At 36.4% G+C, this 24722-nt stretch overlaps 1 protein-coding gene across 7 annotated transcripts in view; it reads right to left on the bottom strand.

Moving 5' to 3' along the window:
• Positions 1-223: 223 nt before the first annotated feature.
• The window catches only part of INO80D (INO80 complex subunit D), a 61406-nt gene continuing 36907 nt past the window's right edge, over positions 224-24722 (bottom strand). For all 7 annotated transcript variants that reach the window (XM_074340838.2, XM_019726893.3, XM_074340848.2 and 4 more), the window contains exons 7-11: positions 21946-22055; positions 20118-20251; positions 14033-14250; positions 13171-13328; positions 224-12007 (exon numbers count right to left, since the gene is read on the bottom strand). In XM_074340838.2, coding sequence (XP_074196939.1) covers positions 10845-12007; positions 13171-13328; positions 14033-14250; positions 20118-20251; positions 21946-22055 — 1783 coding nt within the window. In that variant the 3' untranslated portion in view covers positions 224-10844. The remainder of the gene's footprint in view (positions 12008-13170; positions 13329-14032; positions 14251-20117; positions 20252-21945; positions 22056-24722) is intronic.

Consider the following 24722-nt stretch of genomic DNA (forward strand, 5'->3'; position numbering starts at 1 on the left):
TCACCTTGGCTAGCATTTAATTGATGCTGTTACAAATATTAGTCATTGGCAGTCTAGTCATAAAGAACCATGAATGTATTTCTCTAGAATTCTTGATAACATATAAGATATTAAAAAAAATATTTACTCTGCTTAAATAACAAAGTGAAGGGGGAATATACTTCCCTTGGATTAGTAGCCTCCATCAATATCCAAGTAAAGGAAATTATACCCAAAACAAGGCTACTTCACAGCAAGATTTATTAATACATCCAAAAGAAAGAAAGAAAAATCATTTTGTCACACTATATACAGATAATACATACAGTGTTTTATACACATATTACATCAGTTTTTACACAAGAAAAATATACATAAAAATGTAAACTTTTGTATACAAAAACCCTTAAACAAATTAAACAAGGACCAGATAACAAAAGGAGACCAATCATTATTATTTCATCAAATTTTTAAAACAGTAATACAGTACATTCATTGAGATATATATGGAAAATGTGAGCCATCTCTTCTTGTTTAAAGGGAAATTACAAACCAAAAGCCCAGTACCTCCCAAAATGTGGTCTCCCCCCACAATATCACACCCAATGCCATAGATATGCCTTTCCTTCAAAACGGGGGGGCTCTTACCAAAACCTGCCAGTCTCACCTTGCTCCTATGGTCTGTGCAGAAACGAGTGGCTCCTTGCTTTTGTGCATATAACTAAGCTTCCAGCCACTATTAACACAAATACATAGAAGCTTCTCAGTTTGTAAATTCCCTTTAAGCAACTTTTTGTAAATATTTTTAATGTATGCGCTGTTAAACATACTTGTGTGCCAAGGTGAATGAGAACACTGAAAAAGAAGGGTTTTGAGAACTGCTAGTCCTTGCTACCGTGCAGTTACTTTGTTAAAAGAGATTTTAAAACTGTGCAACCTGTCTGTCCTTTACTGGTTTCAAATAAGCTACCTCACCTTTGATTTCCCACTGCAACTTGGTTTTAACTTCCACTTCAGGACTCTAGTTAGTACCATTCAGTCGCCAAGAGGCTTTTTGTTAAAGGCTGCTTCTGATATCAAGTTCCAGCTAAGCTACTCTGAAATCACTCAAACCCCAACCTCTCTATTTTAGTCTTTGGGGCTACTCTTAACCCACCGTTTTGTTGTAACATCTTATAATTTAGGCTTATCCATCTACAATCCTCTCTCTGTAAGGTCGTGAAACGAAATCTGCTGCCAACTCATCACAAGATAAAATATTTAACAGTATTTTCTTAATATTCTCTCATTTGGTGTGTCTAATATCAATTATCAATTTGATATACTAATGAAAAATACTTGAAGCTGTGGGGAATAAGAATTAAATCTATGTCAAGTGCATGCAGACTTGGAGTTCTTTTTTAAAAAATGTCTGGGAAGACCTTTAATAAATAGCAAAACATGCTTAAGACAGCTTCATGAGAGTGCTGCCTTCTCTCTGAGTTGAATTTTGAAGAAGGCAGAATAACATATTTCCCTGCAGCGAGAGAGTAGTTAACTTCCCCCAGGCGAAATGATCTGGACGATCATTATTTATTAATGAAAGGAAGAGGCAGATTGGTGAATTAAGTTGATCTAGGAGATGGTGGATGACATGTACTAATGGAAATACTAGGATTGCTTTATAACTGAAATAAACAGGCTGGTTTGTGGGACGTCTCCATTTCAGAGACAGGAAAAATGCACAAGGTTCCTCAAGTGAGTCTCCAGCTCTCGCCTTCTCCCATGAGACACATGGCATTTAAAAAATGACAGTCTCCCTTTCGGTTAAAAAAATAACATAACAAGGAAAAGGAAGATAAATAAATAATGTGTGGATGTCTTTAGATGAGACTTTTAAATGTTCTTTAAATAATTTTTGATAATGTATTTTAAATCATTACATACAACTGCCATTGCAGCGACAATATTCCAGTAGGGCAGCATTTTGCTAAATGTAAAAGATTGCCATTTAAAACTCATACATGTACATGTGTATATACAGTATATCAACATTATTTATATACATATATATCTAGAGAGCAACATTTCATTGCCTTTGAGTATCTATATATCCACTCCCACAATATATACTAGAGACATACTGTGTGAGTATATACGAAAGTATATGTACACATGCTCCGACATGTATATATACACTTTTGTCTGTGTGTGCATAAGAGCTTTAAAGGCACAATATATAGAGAGATGCAAGTTTGCTAAAGAGCTGCAGCAGAGTTAAACAGAATGTCACAAAATATGAGAAGAGTCAAAAGGAAATAGAGCAGAATTCATTAGACAAGAATTCATTAAAGCAGTTTCATCATGAGTAAAATGAGTTAGTTATAAAATTCAAGACGTTTACATGTAACTTTGTATACTTTCCATTAAAATGAAAATGGTAAACTTATGATAAAATTACAAAGTAAACTAAATTTTCAAATGACAAATGACAATAAATAAGGAAATAAACCTAACACTAATATCAATAATAAAATCATAATAATGTTCTTTTTTAATTTAAGTAAAAAATCCCAAAATTGTCTAGGTAAAATTTTTAAATCAGTTTTGACTGAATGTTGATTTTTGTTTTTGAGACAAAGACGAATGCCTGATTCTCAAATATACTATAGAAAATATTACCAAAACTTGTATGTTCTGGGAAATTTCAGAGATAAAGATCTTTAAAAGAAACAATTGAGAAGTTAATGAAATACACTTAAGACAAATGCTTCTGGCTAGAAAGGACCTCATAAAGGAGAAAAAAAACACGATGAAGTGTGATTTTTTTAAATGTTGAAAGATTGACTTAGAAGTTAGTGAAGATGAATGGAATTGGCAAGTAAGAATAGTTCTAAGAGAAATTAATTTATACTAACCATAAACAAGACTAGAACAGAAAGGATTTCCATTTTAGTACGCTCTGGTGATGTACTCGACTGTCACTTCCTCCTGCTTACAGAGTAACCCAGAATTTTCCATAGATGTATAATCTTGCTTAACAAAGGCTGTTTATCTATTATACACACACATTTTTTTAGGGAAATATATGTATATAGCTTTATCTATACACACACATATACATACGTGTATATATAGATTATACAAATGTATAAATAAACATAATACTTCTCAATCTTTCCATTGACAAGGCAAGTTCACATTCAGCAAAGTGCCACCACATCCCATATACACATCTCTGTACAGATATACACAAAGGGTCTATTTTCACCCTTCAATCAGGGGGAATTTATTCTAGCAAATCCCATTAATTAGTAACTGAAGGGAGAAATGGCACCAATACAAACTCCCTTCTTTCATTTGCATGCATATGTACAAGAAATATGCAGATTTTTAAAAAATCTATAAAGCAAGAGTGAATGGAACTGGGAGATGCTACAAAAATACAACTGTAAAAAGAACAACATATAAAGCTTTCCAAGGTCTTGACTATATATAAGATGAATGAGGCTTCAAAGATAACTACAAATTCAGGTGTATTATCCAAAGTTGTTTTGACATATTTCAAAGTACATGATTTTTTAATATTAAAAATAAATGTGATTGGAGCATTTAATAACAACTCTAGTTTTGACTATTTTAGACCACCAGATACTCCAGTAATGAGTGTATAGCAAAATGACAAATCTCAAAATATAGGAATGTATTTTTTTAATTACATATGAATCAAGTCAAAGGTAGCATAATTCTTCCTAGAGCCAAAATACGGGGTAGGGGGACATGCTAACTTCATAAGTAATAGCACAATTGAGTAATTGTTTTTTTAATTTTTGGAAATACCAGCAATCATCCCAGCTTTGAAATGTGCATGGTGAAATGATCCCACCATCACTTTAAACAAAGCAGTTGCTTCAAAAAGTGGCATTCTTTATAAAAGGTCTATAATATTGGTAACTTCACCAAGAAAAGATGGTCAATAGTATTTTCTAACTCAGAATATAACAAAATCTATTAATGTAAAAAAAAAGTTCAACTGATGATCTCTGGTCCCATCACCCCAATAGATAAACACAGCTCATGTCTTGGTCTTTCTCTCTCTCTCTCTTATTTTTATGCTCAAAAGCAAGAGGCTGGTCTTAAAACCTATTGTTTCTCATGTCATTTTAAAAACATAGCATATAATCAAAATGTTAAAATGCACATGATATCAGAGCTAGCCTTTTAACATAAGATAACATGATGAAGAAATTGGTGTATTTATACAAGAGACAATGAGAAAGTAACTCCCTCAACTAAACAAAATACCCTCAACTAAATAAATCATATTTCTACAATACATTGTTACCTTTCTCTATTTTTACTGAAGCACACATTCATCTCTCTCACACTTGTGCCCCCAATGTATATTTTTGCATGTGTGTAAAAACACAGACATATACATACACACAAGTAATTTAATTCTATGTTTAAGTCACAGTGGGAATTCCTTAGTGAGGAGGGATAAAAAGGTTCCTGAATAAGACACTGAGAACATCTAGATTTATTATTTTTTCTCTATTTTACTTCCCAACTTACAGAATCAACTGTAAATTAAAGAATAAATCCATAGGAAATAAAAGAGGTCTTAAATTAGTTTACAAATTCCAGCTACAGTAGTTGGGAATTTTACTTGATCTATGTATTTCTATTTACCCTGTAACTAAGCTTCTAGCCATCTTAAGTGTAAACCACAGATCATTTACTAAAGAAACATGATTCTCAACAGTTCTATGAGTAGTAATAAATGGTCTAATGGTGTTCTACATTTTGAGGCCCCAGAATATCCTTTTATTTTATATATCTGCAAGGTAGCAAAGGATAGCTATACACCTTGACACGGCAGAGATCCAGTGTAAAAAGGTGCTTCACTAGTTTGTTGTTTAAAAAAAAAAAAAAAAAAAAAAAAAGCTCATATATAATTTTTTAGCTATTAAACACATAGGCAACATAATTCATTACACTCAATACAGCTTTAGTATAAAACTTATAATTTATGAGGTGATGTTAATAGCATAAATTAATATACCTTTTCTCTTAAAATCTACAATAAGTATTCTGAAAGCTCATTGGGGAAGGAGATTTTTAAATAAAAGTTTTAAAGCTGTGCGTGATGGGAAAGGATTCTGTATGCTGAAGCTGAGATGAGAGGCTGAAGGAGAAAGGAAGAAAGTCCTATGCAAGACACTGTGGGCTACGAATCCAAATGTTTTCTCTTTCTTGCGCTCTCTTCAATGATGAGTCACCTTTAGTTTCTTGAAAACTATTTTCTTATTTTAAAAACTGCCCTCATTTCCACAAGGAATCCCTGAGACATACTCAACACTATACAGTGAAAAGAACGATCACTGTTGAGAGGAACTGATTCAACCCTTCCAAGCAGATGAAGACAACGTCACGACTAAGACTTCCCATCACTTCTGCACTGATCTGCTGGAACCCACTGTACCTTAACCACGCAGGGTGGAGTCATTTCAGGGCAAATCAGTCTATTCCCCAAGTAAAAGCAATGGTGTGGCATTTAGCTGCATGGGAGCCTGCTGCGTTGCAAGTTGAAAATTTTTCCAAGGGGAACTTTGGGTGCATATAGAGCTTACTTCAGTGGTCCCCAGCTTAAAAACAAACAACAAACAAACAAATAAACAAAAAGCGAAAGAAGAGGATTCTACTACTCTTAGGCCAGGATCAGTACAGACGTGTGTACGTGTGCATACTTCAGGACTGGACATGGGCTGAGCAAGCCGGCAGAAGGGAAAAGGAAAGGAAGCTGTGCTGCCTGCCTAGCTTCCTAAGTTTGACAGGTTTTCTCTTATGAGACTGTTTTTCACACTAAACTTTGGATCACCAAAAACTCTGCCATTGAAAGTAGCCTAACATTCCCAAGATCTGGGAACCTAGGGGAAGGAAAGTCCTACCAAATTTGCTCTCTCTCTGAAATGCCCCATTTCCTTTTATTAGCTCTGTATCACAGTGCAGAGAGAGGAAAGCTAACAAAAAAAAGAAACAGCTGGAGTGAAAAGAAAATTCTTGCTAGTTAGAAATAAGGCTCTCTAAATTTGACCCACAATTTCCACATTGATGACACTGGTTCTTAGGAGAGACATAATTATTAATTTATGTTTTATGTTTTCTTTCCTAACTCACTGGTCAGGGGAAAACGAATATGATCTTCACTGGTATTTTATAACAAATCTCTTGAAAAATAGCATTTACAATATTACTTTAATCTACTAACCATGGATTTTGGTTCCTTCCAGAATATTGGAATGCTTATAAAGTCCAAGATATTAAGAAGTCATTAAATGTTTTACCTTTCTGTAGCATGCCAGTGACGATTCAATTATTTTCAAAGTATTGAGGTGGGGGGAAATCTAAGTTCTATTTTTTATATATATTCCCATCCCCCACCTCTACCCCCAAGAAATATATTTCTTGTCAGGAAAAAAAAAATCCTTTGAGCAATGTAGGTGTTAGTGATGAAAGAGATACAAATGAAAACTATTCAGTAGGACTACATTTTCTTTTTCTAGGAATCCTTCAAATTGCCTCAATAAACTGTAGAATTCTGTTGACCATTTAGAAGACCATTATATTAGATTATTCTATGTATACTAGATTAAAAACAGAATTTAAAAGAATTTTAAAAGGCTAAAAAGAGGATGAAGAAAATGGAAATATCTAAAAACATTTGAAATGAATTTCAAACCTATTAATTCATTTAGTGTTTTTAATATCTTCATCTTTTTACAATAATACCAATCCACGACAACCTATTGAACTAACTTGGAGAAAAGGTAATTGCCTCACACGACACTGCTGATGAAGCCTCTGACCCATCATCACCAACCCCCACCGCCATGGTACCAGGGCACAGGATGGAGGGAGCAAGTGTCAATCAACTGACAGTACAGGAGTTCCCTGCAGGCTTGAATTCTAGTGCCAATTGATAAGAACTGAATGGTACAGGTCCACAGACATAGAAATTCTTACACATAAGAAAATTGTACCGAGAGGGCACCTGTGTGTCTTCCAGACACCGTTTCTTTCCAAATCAAAGAACTGTCTTTGCTGCTCTGGATTGTGATCATGGATTGAGAACAAGCTCTGATGAGGAAAAGTTTTAGTGTTAGTCACAGAAAATGGTGATTCCTAACTTGGAGTGGAGAGATTGGGCTTATTTAAGAAATATGCTTATAAATAATTATTTGGCAAAGATAAAGGGTTAGTTAGCTTTCTTTAGCCTTGAGCCACTCAACATATAACTACAATTTTAAGGAAAGGAAAAGAAAAACAAATATTTTTCCAACTTTATTTTCATACCTACTATTTGCTTCTCATTAAATTATAATCTTTTCATGGAGGGACACTAGACACAACATGCTGCCTGCCAACATGAAATTGCTCAGGAAGTCATTTATAAAGCAGTCATATCTCACATGGTAGGTTACTAGAGAAAATAATCCTTCGCCGTATAAGCTACGCGACGATAATTAGAAAATGTTTTCATTGCATAGTCTGTCACTTGGTGGGTTAAGTGTAATTGCTATTAACTATTGTGAATTGTTTACTAGCTACATAATCTACCCAGATGTGCAAATTGCTAAGCCATTTTTAACAGAGGAAAAAACAATGTCATAAGTTCTTTAATTAAAATAATATTAACAATTATGTAGAGAGAGTGAAGGAGAGAAAACACGTCTTTTCTCAGATGCTACAGATCACAGCCAATGAACATCATACATAAGAATGGAATTCAGATTCTCAGAACACAAAACGTATCCACTAACTGCAGCAACTCTGTAAATCAAATCACATTAACACAGTCTAACTGGCCTTTATAAATGGTCCCCAAAAACTGCAGAAACAGAGTGAACCTTCTTTGCTACTACTTCTCATGAGTTGAACACTAGAATAAAAGCTAGTTTCCACCTAATTAGGACCTTATATAAAATTTGTTTTTGATTCCAGTATTGCCTTATTATAGCATTAAAAGAGACTAATTTTCCTATTTCTGGAGTAAAAGACACTTCATTCCTTTCTTTACACATTAATAGCAAACCTACTACTAATAGACCAGAATTGCTCCGTTAGCTAAAAGAAAAACAACAGATATCTCTGGGTTCACAAGATGTTCTTCTCTCTTCCAAATAGGGACTCAAACAAGAAACAGCAAGAGCAAAGCAAATTGTAAGCTCAGATGTTTGTTTTGAAGTAGATGAAATGAGAGGAAAATTTCCTTTCTTACTAATTCCTCAAGTCCACACTGGGACTTTCTACCGGGTGCCCTTTCTTCAAGCGATCATCGTGGGCATCTAAACAAAAATGAATTTACTCAAAGTTTTTGGTGTGAAGCTGTAACTGGCAACATTCCTGATCATTTCTTGCTTCCTTACTAGAAAGCAGAAAAGGGCTTTTAAATGCACATAAAACAGAAAATTGCAAACAATAAAATGTGCAACTTACTGCAAACTCAGTTTTGATAACTGAAGAATTTTAAGCAGCTACCATGAGGGGACAAATAGCCATGAAAATTCAGATCGACTACCCATGACTTTCCCTTTGCTGTCAAAGAAGGGCTGATAAGAAGAAAGTCAATGCGCTGCTCCCTACAATGTTTCATTAGTACACAATGGAGGACAAACCAAATAGCTGGGAATGGACAGCTATCTAGTAATGATTACAATGGGGTGTGAAAAGAGTTTAGCAAACTAAATGACACTTTTGAGCAGAGATAACTACTCATAGTCATTTCCTTATAGTACATTAAAATAAAAAAGCTTACTAACAGGTTCACAGGTGAGAAATAGTCAAATTATCTGTTCTCACCGTTCACAATAGAAATTTATGGTGATACCAAATATAATTTTGCTTTGTGACATAATTTATAATTTAGAAATTTCTCAATCTGCAAAAAAGACAAAGCTATTAAAAATAAATCTTCCAATTATCATGATTAAAAAAAACTAAATATATTACAAACTTATTTTTGGCCCACAAAAAGAAACTTCAATAAATACAAAATAGGGCATATAATGATTTCATACAGTCATGTGACATTTCCCCTCCATAATCTCAGGCACGTGGTATCTGCATAATGCCTGCTGATCACCATCATTCCTTTAAAAAGCAGAGAAAGAAAAGCTTTCAAAAGAAGGGATTGGTTAGAATTAGCATGGCATAAAGAGAATACTTATAGGAAGTAGGAAAATACATCCAAATCTTTACCTATTGAAAAGGAATTAAGATCAAATATTCCCTGACAAATGAATCATTATATCACATCATTAATAGATATGCTCTCTCTAATCATCTTTTAAAATATATATATGTAAGTTAGACTAGACTCAGGTATAAATAGCCAATGGTTATCTCAAGGGACAGTGAACCATCTCGGCAAAAGCAGAGCACAGATGCCTTTAAAATCTAGTTCCACCCTTCTTCTGGGAGGAGATGGGAGGGCAAGGGAGAAGGCAGGTAAAAAGAAAACTCACATGTTCATTTCATAGTCACCAACTTACTAAACTACCCACCATGATTTTTAAGCCTAAAATCCTGGTACTTTAAAACAATTTCCCCCAAATTAAACCTAAGTACTTAAGTTATTTTAAAAGTACCAAAGGGTAGGTAAAATTTATGTCTCATTTCCATATTCTGCTTTGAAAGAAACTTTAAAATGTGTATCCTTCAGATATTACATATCACTTCACAACTGGTACATTGATTCCACAAGCGTGTTCAACATTTTACAAATCTCACCAAAGAATCACTACTGTAAACATGAAAAATTTAAAAGTAAAAGATGGATCAAGAAGTTCACAGATCCCATCTTTCCAAATCTATCTGACCTATCCTGGGTTTCACATCGAAGTATTTTCTTTAATTACATCTTGCGAATGTATTCCATGACAGAGGGATTTAGGAACAAATGCGTATCTAAAAAGGCAATATAACAACCAGACCTCAGAATTTCAGCCACCCTGCAGTCACTCCAGGCGAGCTTTTCAGGACATCCCCACGGCACTAATATGAATCCAGCTTTTTGTGTTCCGGGATAACTTAGCAGAAAAGGGTTGGGCTATTTATGCGACCAGACCACCACCCTCTTTAGTAAAGAAACTTAGTTAACTCAGTGGGAAAGAATGACCAACCTTATTAGGGTTGTGAGACGTGGGAAAGGAGAAGAGCCTTATACTCATTAGGAAAAAAAAAACAATAACAATGGGACAGCTGCTTCCTGCCCTACACAAAAAACACACACGAGGGCGCACACATACACACAGGCAGTCAAAAGACTCGTGTTTTTCTTTTTAATTAAACATGATCACAATTAGGAATGGACTCCTGGCCTCATGTGGTAGTGAGCAGTTGGTGCTAAGTCAGAGCCTTGTCTTGATCTGCCGCTGCACACCATGTGCTACGTCTTACACACAGAGACGCAATGAAGAGCATCATTCTACCAAGAACCACCTATGTAAATACCTGGTAATCGAATGAAAAGCATTGATCTGAATCCTAGGAAACAGGGCACTGGTAATCTGAGGTATCTTCCACTTCTAGGACTCGCTGCTAAAAGTCGCTTCTGTCCAGTCACTGTGCTGAGCCACTAAGGAAACCACTGGGGTAGAGTGACCCTGCCAGGAGGGAATGAGCACCAGTGCAAAGGAGCACATGTGAACACTGAAGCAAGGTCCACTGCAGGGTAACTTGTTTAACTGGAAAAGGGAGTTCCCCTCTAGTCCCCATCTGTTATTTTTAAAATCTTCTTTAGGAAAAGGGGAAAGGAGTGATAAAGAGGAAACAAAGATAGAAAACACCAGGTTCCCCACCTGCCTGCAAACACACAGACGCACTCAGTTAGGGGAGGTAAAGGGAGAGGATGCATTATTGGTACTTGTAGCTGTGGCACCTGTTACTGTGAAGCCTGTAGGAGGCGCTATAGAGCTGTGGCTGGGCTGCAGGTCCTTAGGAATGCCACTGTGAGAACTCAGCTGGTGGCCGAAGGCTGCGCTGAACTGAGGGAGCTGCTGCTTGGGAGAGGTGGAGGCCATTAGTTCAGCAGAAGGCCCCATGCCACTGAAGCTGGTCTGCGGTAACCCCGGGAGCACACTGGAGCTGCTGGGGGTCACGGTGGCGAAGGCAGGCTGTGTGGTCTCTGAGTTCGAAGTGGTGGGTGGCGTGGATAGGGACGTGGAAAGAAGATGTCCATCTGCGTCGAGAAGGTTGCTAAATGGAGAGGGATCTCCGAGGTTGACAGGGAGATTGCCCCAGTGAGTCCTGGGGTTTACGACTCCTCCAAGTGGCACCTCAAGTTGGGTTGGGAGCAAGTGCTGCGTCATGATGGGCATCTCTGCTGAAAAGGTAGCTGCCATATTATCACCAGAGTAAGATGTGTGGGGAGAGGTGATATGGTCACTGTAGGGAGACGGCACGTGCTCACTATCATAATGGCTTCCATGGGGCGAGGAGTGTGAATGATCACTGCTGTATTGCTGTCGTGAGGTGATTAGGTCATCTGCCTTGCTCAGCAGCTGGGCAGGATGTGGCCTCTGGGAGGCATGGCTGCCATCATGAAGTCCATGAAACTGTCCTGGGAAGGCTCTCTCCCCAAGTGCACTCTGGCTGATCAGAGTGGCAGAAGTAAGGCCAACGTTGGCTGGGGCAGAGAACTGCCCTTGGATCTGCCCTGCCAGGGGTGTAGGTGGGTTAGACAAGGTAGCAGAACGGAGCAGGTTCTCATCCAGCTCTAGACTAGAAAAATTGTCGTGTACTATGCGCCCATTCAACAGCTCCCCGAGGTCCGTGTTTACTTCTCGGCTCAAGGACTGAATTCCTGAAGCTCCAGTACTTGTGGAGAACACCCCTATTCCTCTGTCTGACAATTCCTGGACTGGCACACCGTCTGACTGGGTAAGTACCCCAATGGTACTCAGGCACTCGAGAGAAGTTACAGCCTGCAAAGCCCGTTCAAGTTCCTCAGCCTCTTCGGTGGTTGGGAGGAGGTCTCCATTCTTTCCTGAGTAAGCAAAAGCCATCAAGAATCAGCAGAGCTTTTAGCTGTCCCAGACCACAAAAGCTATGCATGTAAGTTATTTCTAACAATATTCTATTACAGAGGCCCCGTTGAAAGAGAAGTTTCCAAGGACTGGACCGGAAGGAAAAAGTGAAATATTCACGTGTAGGACAGGTCTGAAATGTCAAGCTGTCCTCGAACTTGTATCACATCTTCAGCTTATTTATAGTACTCTCAAAAATTAGCTCACCAAAGTATTAGGTTCTTAGGGATTCTGAACACTACCAATTCAAAACTCATTGTGACTGTCTGAATACACAGATGTTTTTACCTGAAGTTATATTAAAGTCATTAAAATAGAAAATATATCCTATCAGTTCAGATTTGCGATAAAAGGCTGTGCAGGAGGAGTCCACCAAGTTGTTCTCTTAGACTCTTCCAGCCGGAGGGGCAGCTGTGGAAGGACTAGGACACAGAAATTCATACATGGATCTTAACACAACACTAAGTACCCACTCAGCTCATCTCATAGATTATCTTTTAAAATGCTGTTGCATTATTCTCTAATCCTTCCCTCTCATTCTTCTCCCATTTCTAACTGCTTTTCATAGTATGGAAACCTTTGGGTCTACACTGACTTCATTTCCAATATAAAAACATCTATTGTTAGGAACTTGATTAATCAACACAAAAATATCCAGTTTTTAACAGTGAAAGGAACACTCTAAGAATATAAAAGATGTCTCCTGAAATCACCAGAGAATTGGCGGGACAAAGTAAAGTTTGTTTTGGAAAAGCACTTCAATTGAAGTACAAGGTGGGGTATTAAAATCAGGACAAGTTCTAAAAGGCTTCAATAAACTCAGGTTTGAAATGTCTTCGCTCAAAAATATGTTCAAGTAAAATTACTCATTTTAAAGGAACGAAGTTATAAACCTAGTTATCAAACTATCCATCAACTAAGTCTATATAATATGGTTAAACAAATTGCACATGCCTTACCTTCTGAAAAGGGTAAATTAGCTTTAGCAGCATGATATTTTCTAGCTACAGTGAAAGATATTATATGTGAAGAGGAATACTTCAAACACACCTCCAAAAACTGTTTCCCTTTTTAAGAACTCATTTAAAAACCCAGTTTTCTTGAATCCCAGTATTGGCCATACCTTCAAAAAAATCAAAATCCTGTAAGTCGTCAGGTAGCCGTGGCAGGACGTCTGAAAAGTCCTCCTGGTTCAATTCCAAGTCATGTGGAATGTCAGTGATCTCATTGGCAATGTCATCCGGTAACTCATCAGCACTCAGCTCTGGCGTGGATGGGCTCCTGGGGAAGACGACATGGTTGGCCCCACCACTCCCCTTTCAGCTTCACGAAACAAACGGCAGCAAGACAAGTGCATCAAACATGAAAATGGGAAGTCCTAACTCAACATTTCTTACTGTAAGGAAATTTGAAAGCAAACAGACCCCACCATATGCGGTCACATATTTCTACAACCTCTACCTATGCATTAAGACAATCATTTCAAGATGGGATTTTTTACTTCAAATTAGTAGAACGAATACGGTTTGGTATATCAAGTGGTGTGTCTTAATACTTTTTAGAGCATTTCAAACCTGGTCAACATAATAATTTAAAACGATGAAATAAACAGATAAAACTAAAATGTTTAACTGCAACAGAGGCCTCATTCATATGGTCAAAATGCTTACCCCTGCCAAAATTAATAAGGCATCAGATTTCTGATGGAACATTTCTGTTGGGATATGTATGGAATTTCTGTTAAAATAGGAAAATCTGAGGGCAGGCCATTAAATGCTCAATTTCAACATCTGCTCTCTCTGTTTTAATCAAAAGCTTTACTTCAGATCTAACCCAGTCAGATATTTTATAAAAATTGCGCTGAAAACTAAACAGTTTAGGTTGATACACTGAATGGCTTCTGTAGCCTAGTTCCAACACCAGAAAAGGCAATGAGAGCAATCAGAATGTGGAAAGGAAATGCAGACTCTGGCGCCGTCACTGACCGGATCTGAGAGGCCCCCACTGGCAGTGAGACGCTGGTGGGCATGCTGAGGTTCCCTTGGGGGACTGCAGGGGGAATGGGTTTTTGGGGTCGCCGAGGTCCACGCCTTCTCTTCTTCTTGTGTTTTTTGGTAAGTGCAGGAGGCTTGGTTTTTTTCCTGGGTTTCCTCTGCTGCTGGTGCTGAACTTTACGGGAGCTATCTCCTCTTAAGAAATTATCCTTTGGAATGAATAAATGGATATTTTTAAACTGAGATTATGTGGGAAAAACCTAACAGCTACCTAAAAAAATACTTGTATCTCTTCATATTCTATAGCATGCCTAAAATATACTGTCTACCTAAAACTAGGTATAACAATAAGTAAATGAATAGAACACTCATTTTTATTTAGCTCAGATTAATGCAACGTACACATATAGTTCATCCTACATTTAAAGACATTGAGATAGGTGCTATAGTATAAAAAAATAAAGAAAATTTGCACTCTCAAAGAACTTACTCTCCCGTGAGAAAAATATGAATACAAGTTACCTAACTACAGTACAGAGAAAATTGGGCAATAGTGATATGCACACCTTGTATGGGTACACAAAAGGATAATTGATTATTTTCAATTTTGTGGGATTAGAGAAAAAGTAGGATTTTAAGTTGTTGGGTGCAAGTGGAAGACTATTCTAGGCTACAAAAAACGGCACAAACCAGAGAAAAAGAACAGCAAGCAACAGGGTTTGACGGGTGCTTGGCGCATAATAGGGGATGAAATATAAATATACACTTTAAAGAAGTTTGGGACCGGATCGTGTATGACTTTGAATACCCTAAGTTTAAGGATTTTAAACTTCTTTTGTAGGCAATGGGGAATGATTTTTGATGAGAGGAGCAGCGTGACTTGACAAATGTGTTAAAAGGATTAACACATTTAACCCTGGTAGCAATGTAAAGAGATAGCTAGAAATGAATGGAGGCAACAATTCCAATATGAGGGCTCTTTCAACAGTGGATACGAAATACATGGTGAAGGGCAGAGTGAGTGGGAATGGGAAAGCAAGGGACTGTCGAGGTCGAATCTTATGATCTGACAGCCCCTTGGATGTGGCGGGGTCAAAGGGAATATAAAACTCTAAAATGTCTCTAGGGTTTCAAGTTCGGGTAATTGTTAAATGATGACACCATCAGTTGGGATGGAGAACACAGCAGAATAAACAGATTCCTACCAAAAGTTAAGGAATTCAGTTCGGCTCACATACAGTTTGAGGTATGCAGATGTCCAAGAGGTAAGAGAAACTGTATCTGGTGCAGGGGAATCAAGAAAGGGATGGAAGTGTCGACTTGGAAATCATGACACAGTAAAAGTCCTTCAGTCCTGACATGGTTCAGGGAGAAAAGGTAAAGGCAGAAGACAAGGAGCACAGCTTCATAAAATTGCTGCCATGAAGTGAGTAGGCAAAGGAAGAAGAAACTGACCACATAGCTAGCTTTTTTCAGCTAGCACCCTTAAAGCTGAATGCCGCATTTCACCAATTCCAACACGCACATTTTAATATCTCTGCAATTGGGGACCTTTTACAATAATGGCATCTTATAATGTAGGCCAGGGGACAGTCGTTGGCACTGAGCCCACACATGCTCCAAGTTGGTCACAGCTCTTTGTCTGATATCGTGTGAATTAAGGTATGTGCATCGTTGGTTTTACATGTAGAGGAAAAACTGTTGTGCATGCAGAAAGGCACAAAGAACATCAGGGTATAAAATTATTATTAGTGAAACAAATATTCATTATTAAAGAACTGACCACAATTTCTTTCTTTGTTTTTTAAAGCAAAAACCAAATGAGAAAAGAAAATAACCACAAAGAAGACGAAGCTGTGTTATAGGTGATGTAAGAAAATACTGCCTTTTCACAGGTCAAGTAATTCAGCTACAACCAGGAGCAATACAGATGATAAAATCTACATCTAAGTCTAAAGAAGCTATTTTAGCAAGTATAAAACAAAATATTGTATGTGACAAGAAACGCACTGTGCAGCATTTTTTCTTTCTTGCTGGTATATAAAACAATAGTGCTTTTTTACAATTGATGTCACTTGATTTGATGAATTCAGTAATAACTCATAACTAAATAAAGAGTATAGGAAATAGTATTTAAAGACTAATAACTATTATTAGCATCAAACAAATTCAAAACAAGAAAGAATAAAATTAAAACAAATTTAGGAAACCTAAAAGAAGTTTAGTCCCAGCCAAATACTTGAATCCAAACACAATTACAGGCTCAAGTCAAAATGCACAAATTTATAAAACTACAAAAAAATAAGGCTGCTTCTTTTGGGTCAATACCTGAGGTTTACATGTATGTCTATTATTCAATTCAACGAATAGTGACTGAGCAACTAGCAGAACCCACCAGGAGGTAAGCATCCACTCCAGGCTTTCTCTCTGGGACCGGAGTGGATTGTAGGCAAGAGAAAGTTAGTCAGCTCTAGGCCAAGACACACAAATCCTACTTGTAAGACCTCCAACATCACCTGCTTCTAGTTCTAAGCTTGTGTCTTATTCTCCTAAGCTTATGCCTCACAACCCAGCAACATTTTTGGTAATGTGCCAAGTACCCCACACAGAATTGCCCATGACTGAGGCCCTGCCTTGCCGTTGGCAGTCCCTCACTCCGTTTTTCCAGAGAGCTAGAACCCCTCTAGCCTAGAGGCTTTCCTAATGCTGACTGTTCGTTTACCTACACTATTACTACAAACACTATTCACTCCCGACTGTCTCATTCTACTTATATGCTGGGACAATAACGCATATACTAACTTACCATCTGTTGTATGGTCTCATACCTATTGAATACCATGTTCTGTCTGCCAGCCTGGACTTTCTGTAGTGCGAGCCTCTAGTTCTGAATCTCAACCCGTCAGCTATGTGCTAACTTTTACTTTATTCAACAATTACTTATTGAGCATCTGAGGATACAGCAATGAACAAAAACTGCTCCTGCCTTTGAAAAGTTTACATTCTAGTAGAGGGATACAGACAATAAACACATAAACTAATTAATAAATAATGTAATGGTAGGTACATGAAAATATAAGGAAGAAAAATACGGTGGAATATGAGGATAAAAAACTGACAGGATAGAGGGGAGGTGGAAGGCTTCTTTGATGAAGTGACATTTGATCAGAAACTTGAATAAATGAAGTGATGCATGTAGAAAACATTTAAGGAAAGGAGAAAGACAAGTACAAAGCCCCTGAGGTGGAAACATACTTAGGGTGTTCAAGAAATAGCCAGAAAGCCAACGTTGCTGGAACTCCGGAAATGAGAGGGTATAAGATGAAGCTACAAAGGTTGTAAGGGCCAGATGAGGAAGTGGCTTATAGCCACAGTAAGAATTTTGGATTTGGTTCTCAATGTAATGGAAAGCCTTGGAAGGTTTTGATCAGGGGACTAAAATGATCAGATGTATATTCTAAAACGTCTGCTCTAAAGGTACATACTGTATGATTCCATTTATAAGACATTCTGGAAAATGTAAAATTATAGGAACAGAAACAGCTCAGCAGAGGCAAAGGAAAGGGTTGACTACAAAGGGGCAGAACAAGAGAATTTTGGTGGGTAATGGAACTGGTCTACACCTTAATTATGGTGGTGATTATATGACTGTATGCGCTGTCAAAACTCAGAACTGTACACCAAAAAGAGTGAACTTTACTGTGAGTAAATTCAAAGAAAGTGAGACAAACACAGAATCTACTGGCTGCTATGTGGAAAACACATCTGGGTGTGGCTGGTGGGGCACGGCAAGAAGAAGGAACACCAATTAGGAGACTATGAGAATAATCCAGGCAAACAAGATAGTAGCTAAGGCTAGGGTGGTAGCAGTGAAGGTGGTAAAATGTGTTTGCATTCAAGATGTGGTCTGAAAGCAGAGCTGAGAGATTTGCACAGTGTTTGTCACCCAGTGTAAGTCTCTCCCAGTGGGGGACTGATGGGGTACACGTGTTTGCTATATACACTTAACGTAATTTTTAACTTAAAACAAAAATAGTTCAAACTAGTGTCTGATTCTCTATGTTCAGAGAAAAAAACATTTTCAAAACTTTGTATTGTGAATACCTTTTAAAACCCTGATTAATATTATTTATATAATATAAAATGTATATTACTTTAAGACTATTTTTATTACACTAGTTTAAACTTATGTTTCCCTAGCTGAATTTGCCTAAGCAGGAATATTTAATCAGATGAAAAGAATAAACTGCTTTTAATTTCTTTAAAAGCATTCACGTAATAATTGTTATACTAATCAAAAACTTATGAAATCAATAAAGCAGATCCTAGGGGCCGGCCCGGTGGCTCAGGCGGTTGGAGCTCCATGCTCCTAACTCCGAAGGCTGCCGGTTTGATTCCCACATGGGCCAGTGGGCTCTCAACCACAAGGTTGGCAGTTCAATTCCTCGAGTCCCACAAGGGATGGTGGGCTGCGCCCCCTGAAACTAAGATTGAACACAGCACCTTGAGCTGAGCTGCCGCTGAGCTCCCGGATGGCTCAGTTGTTGGTTGGAGCGCATCCTCTCAACCACAAGGTTGCTGGTTCGACTCCCGCAAGGGATGGTGGGCTGTGCCCCTGCAACTAGCAACGGCAACTGGACCTGGACCTGGAGCTGAGCTGCGCCCTCCACAACTAAGACTGAAAGGACAACAACTTGACTTGAAAAAAAAAGGCCTGGAAGTACACACTATTCCCCAATAAAGTCCTGTTCACCTTCCCCAATAAAATCTTTAAAATAAATAAATAGATGAATGAATGAATGAATGAATGAATGAATGAATAAATAAATAAATACATGAGATCCTGAAGTATAGCCTCCCTATTTAATATTTTCCGAGTCTGATTAGAAGTATGCTAAACAGTGTAACTTTAAAATCAAAATATACAACCAAGATGACTTACTTCAGTGGTTTGAAAGCTGCAGTGCAGTGCCTATATTACCAAGGGTCTGTGAAATCATCAGTGAAGGTCCACAAAAGTGGTTCAAAACATAGAAATCATTTCTTAATCATGATAGAGCCTGAATAAGCTAACAAAATTTTTTATATTTGAAATGTTTTAAAGTTAAAATGGTAAAATAATTATTCATTTGTATATGCAGTTTAGTATACAAATATTCAAAATATATGGCCCATATACCCTGTTTACCCCAAAAAATTCTGTCTCACTCAAATTTTTAGTACATATACCTTGTGCAATACCTTGCAAATAGAACTCAATAAGTGTCTGATGGGTGAAAATAATACAAATGCATTTAATGACTATATAATTCAGATAGCTCATTAAATTCAGACTTGTCTCTCCTCCAAATTATTTTGAATTAATTAGGGCTTATGATAATAGCATTAAGAAAAGCAATAATTAAGTTCAGTAGAATTACAGAAGTTTTATAAAATATCCAAGACATCCATAGAATTGTATACCATGTTTCTTGTTTCCCTGAAAATAAGAGCTAGCCGGACCATCAGCTCTAATGTGCCTTTTGGAGCAAAAATTAATATAAGACCTAATATTATATTATATTATAATATTATATTAAAGACCCAGTCTTATGTTATATTAAAATAAGACCGGGTCTTATATTAATTTTTGCTCCAAAAGATGCATTAGAGCTGATGGTCCGGCTAGGTCTTATTTTTGGGGAAACACGGTATATTAAAAACAAACAAACAAAAAAACCTAGAGAAATGGGGCAAAAAAGAGCTTAGGAAATCAATGTATAAGAAAATGTATTTTAAGAAAAGGAGAGGTACAGAATAGATAATAAACAAAATAACCACATTTAAGTAACTACTAAAACAGTGTTGTTGTTTTTTAAATGAGGGTAGGAAATTAACTCAGTGGGTCATAACAAGGATTTTTTTGGGTAAAACAGAATAGACTAGAAAATATCAGGTACCAAAAGTATTGTTTCATAAAACCTGCTTCATTGATTTTGTATACACATAGTTTGTACTAAGTCACAAAATGCTTCCTACTATGGATAGCTATCAAAAGCTTGAAAGCCTCTGTTGCAGAAATAAAATCTGAACTCACCATTTTTTTGGCATGTTCTTCGCACAGAGGTGTCTGGTGTGTGATGTCAAATACGGGCACAGAGCACTGCTGTCCATCTGCAAACTTGGCCGTGCAGCTTGAGAAGAGCTGCTGAGAGCGGTTCAAGAGGATATCTGGGTTGTTTTTTAAGTTAGGGATAAAATACACTGGAACTCTACTTAATTGCTCAATTTTTATAAAAAAAATTTCCTCTTCCCTTCCTTGTGTAAGTATAAATTTTACTATCTATAAAAGTTAAAGAACCAACCCAACTACTGATACCTGAAAATGATAATAGTTTCATCATTATTTATCAGATGATACTCTGTTTCCCCGAAAATAAGACCTAGCCAGACAATGAGCTCTAATGTGTCTTTTGGAGCAAAAATTAATGTAACTTTTTTTTTATTCTAATGTATAAAATAAGCTGCAAAACTGCCATTCTCCTGAGCAATTTCTTAATCCATTGAGATTTTGCTTCCTGGCAACTGTCGTCAGTTTGGCTCAGCTCATTAAACTTCTCTATATTATTTCATAGACGGGGTCTTATATTAAAATAACAATGGGTCTTATATTAATTTTTGCTCCAAAAGACGCATTAGAGCTGATTGTCCGGCTAGGTCTTATTTTCAGGGAAACACGGTATGTCTGAAGGAGTCTATTTTGTTAATGGGTTCCTAAACATGAGTCTCCTTTATGGTCATTCTGACTTCCATTATTTGGAGAAGCAGGGCCATTTCCTTCTTCACATACTAACTCCTAAAAGTTCCACCATAATGGTTTAAAAAAAACAAAAAAAACCCTTTCTTTTAAGGAAAACTTCTGCATATCATCCTCATCAAGAATAAAAATTTAAAGATAGAATTCTAAAAAAAAAAAAAACCTCACCTACCCAAATTTGGATTTTTCATTTCACATTTCCAACACCACACTCAAACTCACAACTTATGAAAAATTACTTTTAAATCAAAACAGTACTATTAAAATTGGAATAGCAGCTTTACAGCATCAACATTTTTAAGCATCCATACTTTTAGCCACTAACTACATTTCCCCCAGATTTACTTTATATCTGTTAAGGAAGTATCTTTCTACTTTTTTTTATGCTTTTATAGTTAAGACTCTAAAAGCCTTTACTGCTGCTGAACAAGTTGTGAAACTGTAACTCTAAGAACAGAAGGGAGGGCAAAAGTCAAACAGGTAGTAAAAAAGAGAAATTGTTACTATACAAATGTTTTAAATGCTATTCAATTTTAAACGTTTAATAAAAGTAAGAATAGTAAGATTTCATAACCAAGTATTTTCTTTCTTAAGGTATCTTCTGTCCTAGTCAGTGATGTTTATCTTTCATTCATCTCAAATCAGTGCTGTACTTGATACAAATAGCTAATTATTCCCACAGCAAAAAAGCACACTGTAAAATTGTATAACCTTCTTGGAAAACTAAAAACAGTTTTTGAATAATACTTGATTTTTCCATCAATGAGTGTTATAGCTGCTTCTTACAAATCACCTAGAACCCCAGAAGGATTGGAATTCCGTTGACAAAATTTAATTAAATGACAGCCACTGGAAGAACCTGCTATGTGCTGTCAATTTTGTTTATTTTGATGTGATTCTTAAATAAAGAAGCACAAGGACACAAACAGAAAAAATTAGCAGACAGTGTGAAAATTGGAAGTTATATAAAAAATATTTTAAACATTAAATGGTTATGATTTCAAGTCATTCACTTGGCTTAAGAATGAAAAAAAAAAAAAGAATGAAATAACTAGCCTTGACTGGGTCAGTACTTTCCAATGCACATTCTATTTAGTGACGAGGATACGTTGGAAACAATGTCTGGTGAATGGAAGGGCTTTGTTCTTGCACTGTTCACCCTTCACTGTTCCACTGCATGCTGCTGGTTCCACCTCCTTCAACTTGGTCCGGCTTATGCTAAGAAAGGAAAGAAAAATTAATTTTTAAAAAATGCTTTAAGAATCCAGGGCAATTTTTCTACATTGTGTTACCACAATGCAACACCAACATTTTACCTCTCTACATTCATTAAATAAAATATAAATATGGGTTACAATGACCAGTTCCTATTATTTCCCCAATCTGAAAAACAAATAATTACATTATAATCAGTTTCAACTATGCCTAGCTGTTTTTTTCGTTTGTTTGTTTTTAGGTGATATTTTGTTTCCTTTTGCTTCTCAAAGGGATAGTGAAGTGATGAAGAACATGAGACTAGATCAGTCAGACCTGGTTCTGAAAATCAGCTCTACGTCTTACTAGCTGTGTGACCTTGAGCAAGTTACTTAGCCTTGCTTGAGCCTCAACTTCCTTACCTGTAAAGTGGAGATAAGAGATAAGATAACATGTTGAAAACACTTATCATACACAGTATATAGCGCAGTACATAGTAAGCAGTCAATGGTTAACTGCTGTTATTATCATCCTAATTAGATTTTGGGCATATCAAGCTGCTAAACAGTTATTCTGCAAAACCTTGATCTGAAACATAAGGAAGGGGATACTGATATGCAGAAATGGCTGATTTGCTCTCATCTTCCAAAATGCACTCACTTTGTACATATTTTTTAACCTTGTATTATACGTGCAACTCCATCTTTCATTAAATGCCATCTCCATTTCATACATTTAATATTTAAATATTTTAATATTATTTAAAATGTTTATGAATAGGCAATACATTCACATGGTTCCAAAAATCAAAGAGTAGTAGGAAAGGAGCCAGTGAAGAACCTCCGTTCTATTCTTGTCCTGATTTGCCAGTTCCCAATCCCTCTATTGTAAGTATTCATTTTAGTAATTTGCAGATCCTTCCAGTTTTATACACATATAAAAAAATAAAATAAACAATACTTAAATTCTTAGTAGTGCAAAAATTATCCTATGTGACTCTATAAAGCATCACAAACTACTAAGCCTTTGCACATGTCTGAGTATACACATGTGTAAAGAATGAACTTAATGCACTGAGTTACAAGTCAGGCATCAGAAACAAGAAATCTTTTGAATCCTTTGTTTCTAGTATCTAAGGATTTCAAAGGAATGATTTACTCTAACTATAGACAGTCATAAAGAATCTAAATTACATATGACTTTACATATAATCTAAATAAAGTATATTTCTATTATAACATATAAACAGTAAATGAAAATAGAAAACCAGGTGCCGTGCTGCCACAGAAGTTGCTTTAATTAAGAGTTCTGCAAGATTTGTTAGGAACACAAGAGTGGGGAAGTGGGTCATTAATTTCAGCCCTCTAAAAAGGATACACAATTTCAAATAAATGAAGTTTTCCTCAGTATTGTGGTAGCTAAGCCCACATTCTCTTGGTCTAGATTTCAAAAGAAGGTAGCTCTCTATATTGAATGGATAATTTTCATTGAACACTTGAATAATTATGCTCAGCCACCTACCAAGCCCAGCACACAACGCATGCCCTCATTTTCTTTATCCTAGACTTCAAAGGAAACCATGTTTTCCATTTTTTTAAACCACAAATATGTTCCAAATCACCAATCTATTTCTACAAATAAATTACCCAAAGTTAGAATTTTGATATCTCCATGGATAATTATGATAAAAATGCCTGATAAATTGGGTATGTTTTATTACCAAAACAAAGGGAGAATTACCAAAACATTTTGATGTTTTTACTATGAAAATACTACAGGCTTCCCTTTTGTATGCTCTATTGAAGTTTCCACACAAACAACACACAAATACATGACACACAAACAACACAAGTCTCTTTAGGCTTGTAGGCTACAAGATACTTAGATTTGGGTTTACATACTTTAAGCTAATGCAATGGTTTATTCCACATATTCACCAATAAATATGATGAAGTTATTAGTAAGAATACTTGAATGTTATTCAGTTTATACCCGAGTTATATTTTTAAAAATACCTATTAAGAGGTAGCCATTAAAGTTCGAATTTCTAAAACATTTAACAGCAACTTTTGTGGAACTAGTCTTCAATAGCAAAAATATCAGAGGGCATTATCCAACTGACAGCTGAGTTTTGTGAGCCTAAAATACAATGTGAAGTAGTAAGCTGCCAATCACCAAGGAGTGACGATCATCTCATAGATGATTATCAGTAATGCACTGGGCAATAAATCTTTTACTAATCATAGGTGACATAACTAAATGACATCAAATACATGTGAGAATTATAATAGAGTTCATCTTGATATTTGTTTTGCAAAACTGAGTTATCGTGAAACTTTTTTTAAAAAATCACTGAAGGTAGTTTGGCAGATGCTCTGAAAAGGAAGGAGTTGCTTCTGTAGTTAAAAATCATAGATAAATACGTGTTCTACATAAACACTAAACAGTCCCAAACTCATACAATAGTCCCTTACATCTTGACAAGGTCATAATAATGCACTTAAGACTCAATGTTCTACACATACTTTGTTTCATGCTGGACAAAATTTAAGGTTTCTACTGAAATGATACACTTGAATGCCGTATACAATATAAATTTTAGATATCATTTTAAAACTTATGTCAAGCTGAGTGAATTCTTTCAACAAGTAGTGAACAGATGTGTCTTCACTGGTTCAATTCTATTCATTT

This window comes from Rhinolophus sinicus, chromosome 17 (assembly GCF_057876585.1).
Source record: "Rhinolophus sinicus isolate RSI-liver-muscle chromosome 17, RSI-T2T, whole genome shotgun sequence".
NCBI classification, from domain to species: Eukaryota; Metazoa; Chordata; class Mammalia; order Chiroptera; family Rhinolophidae; genus Rhinolophus; species Rhinolophus sinicus.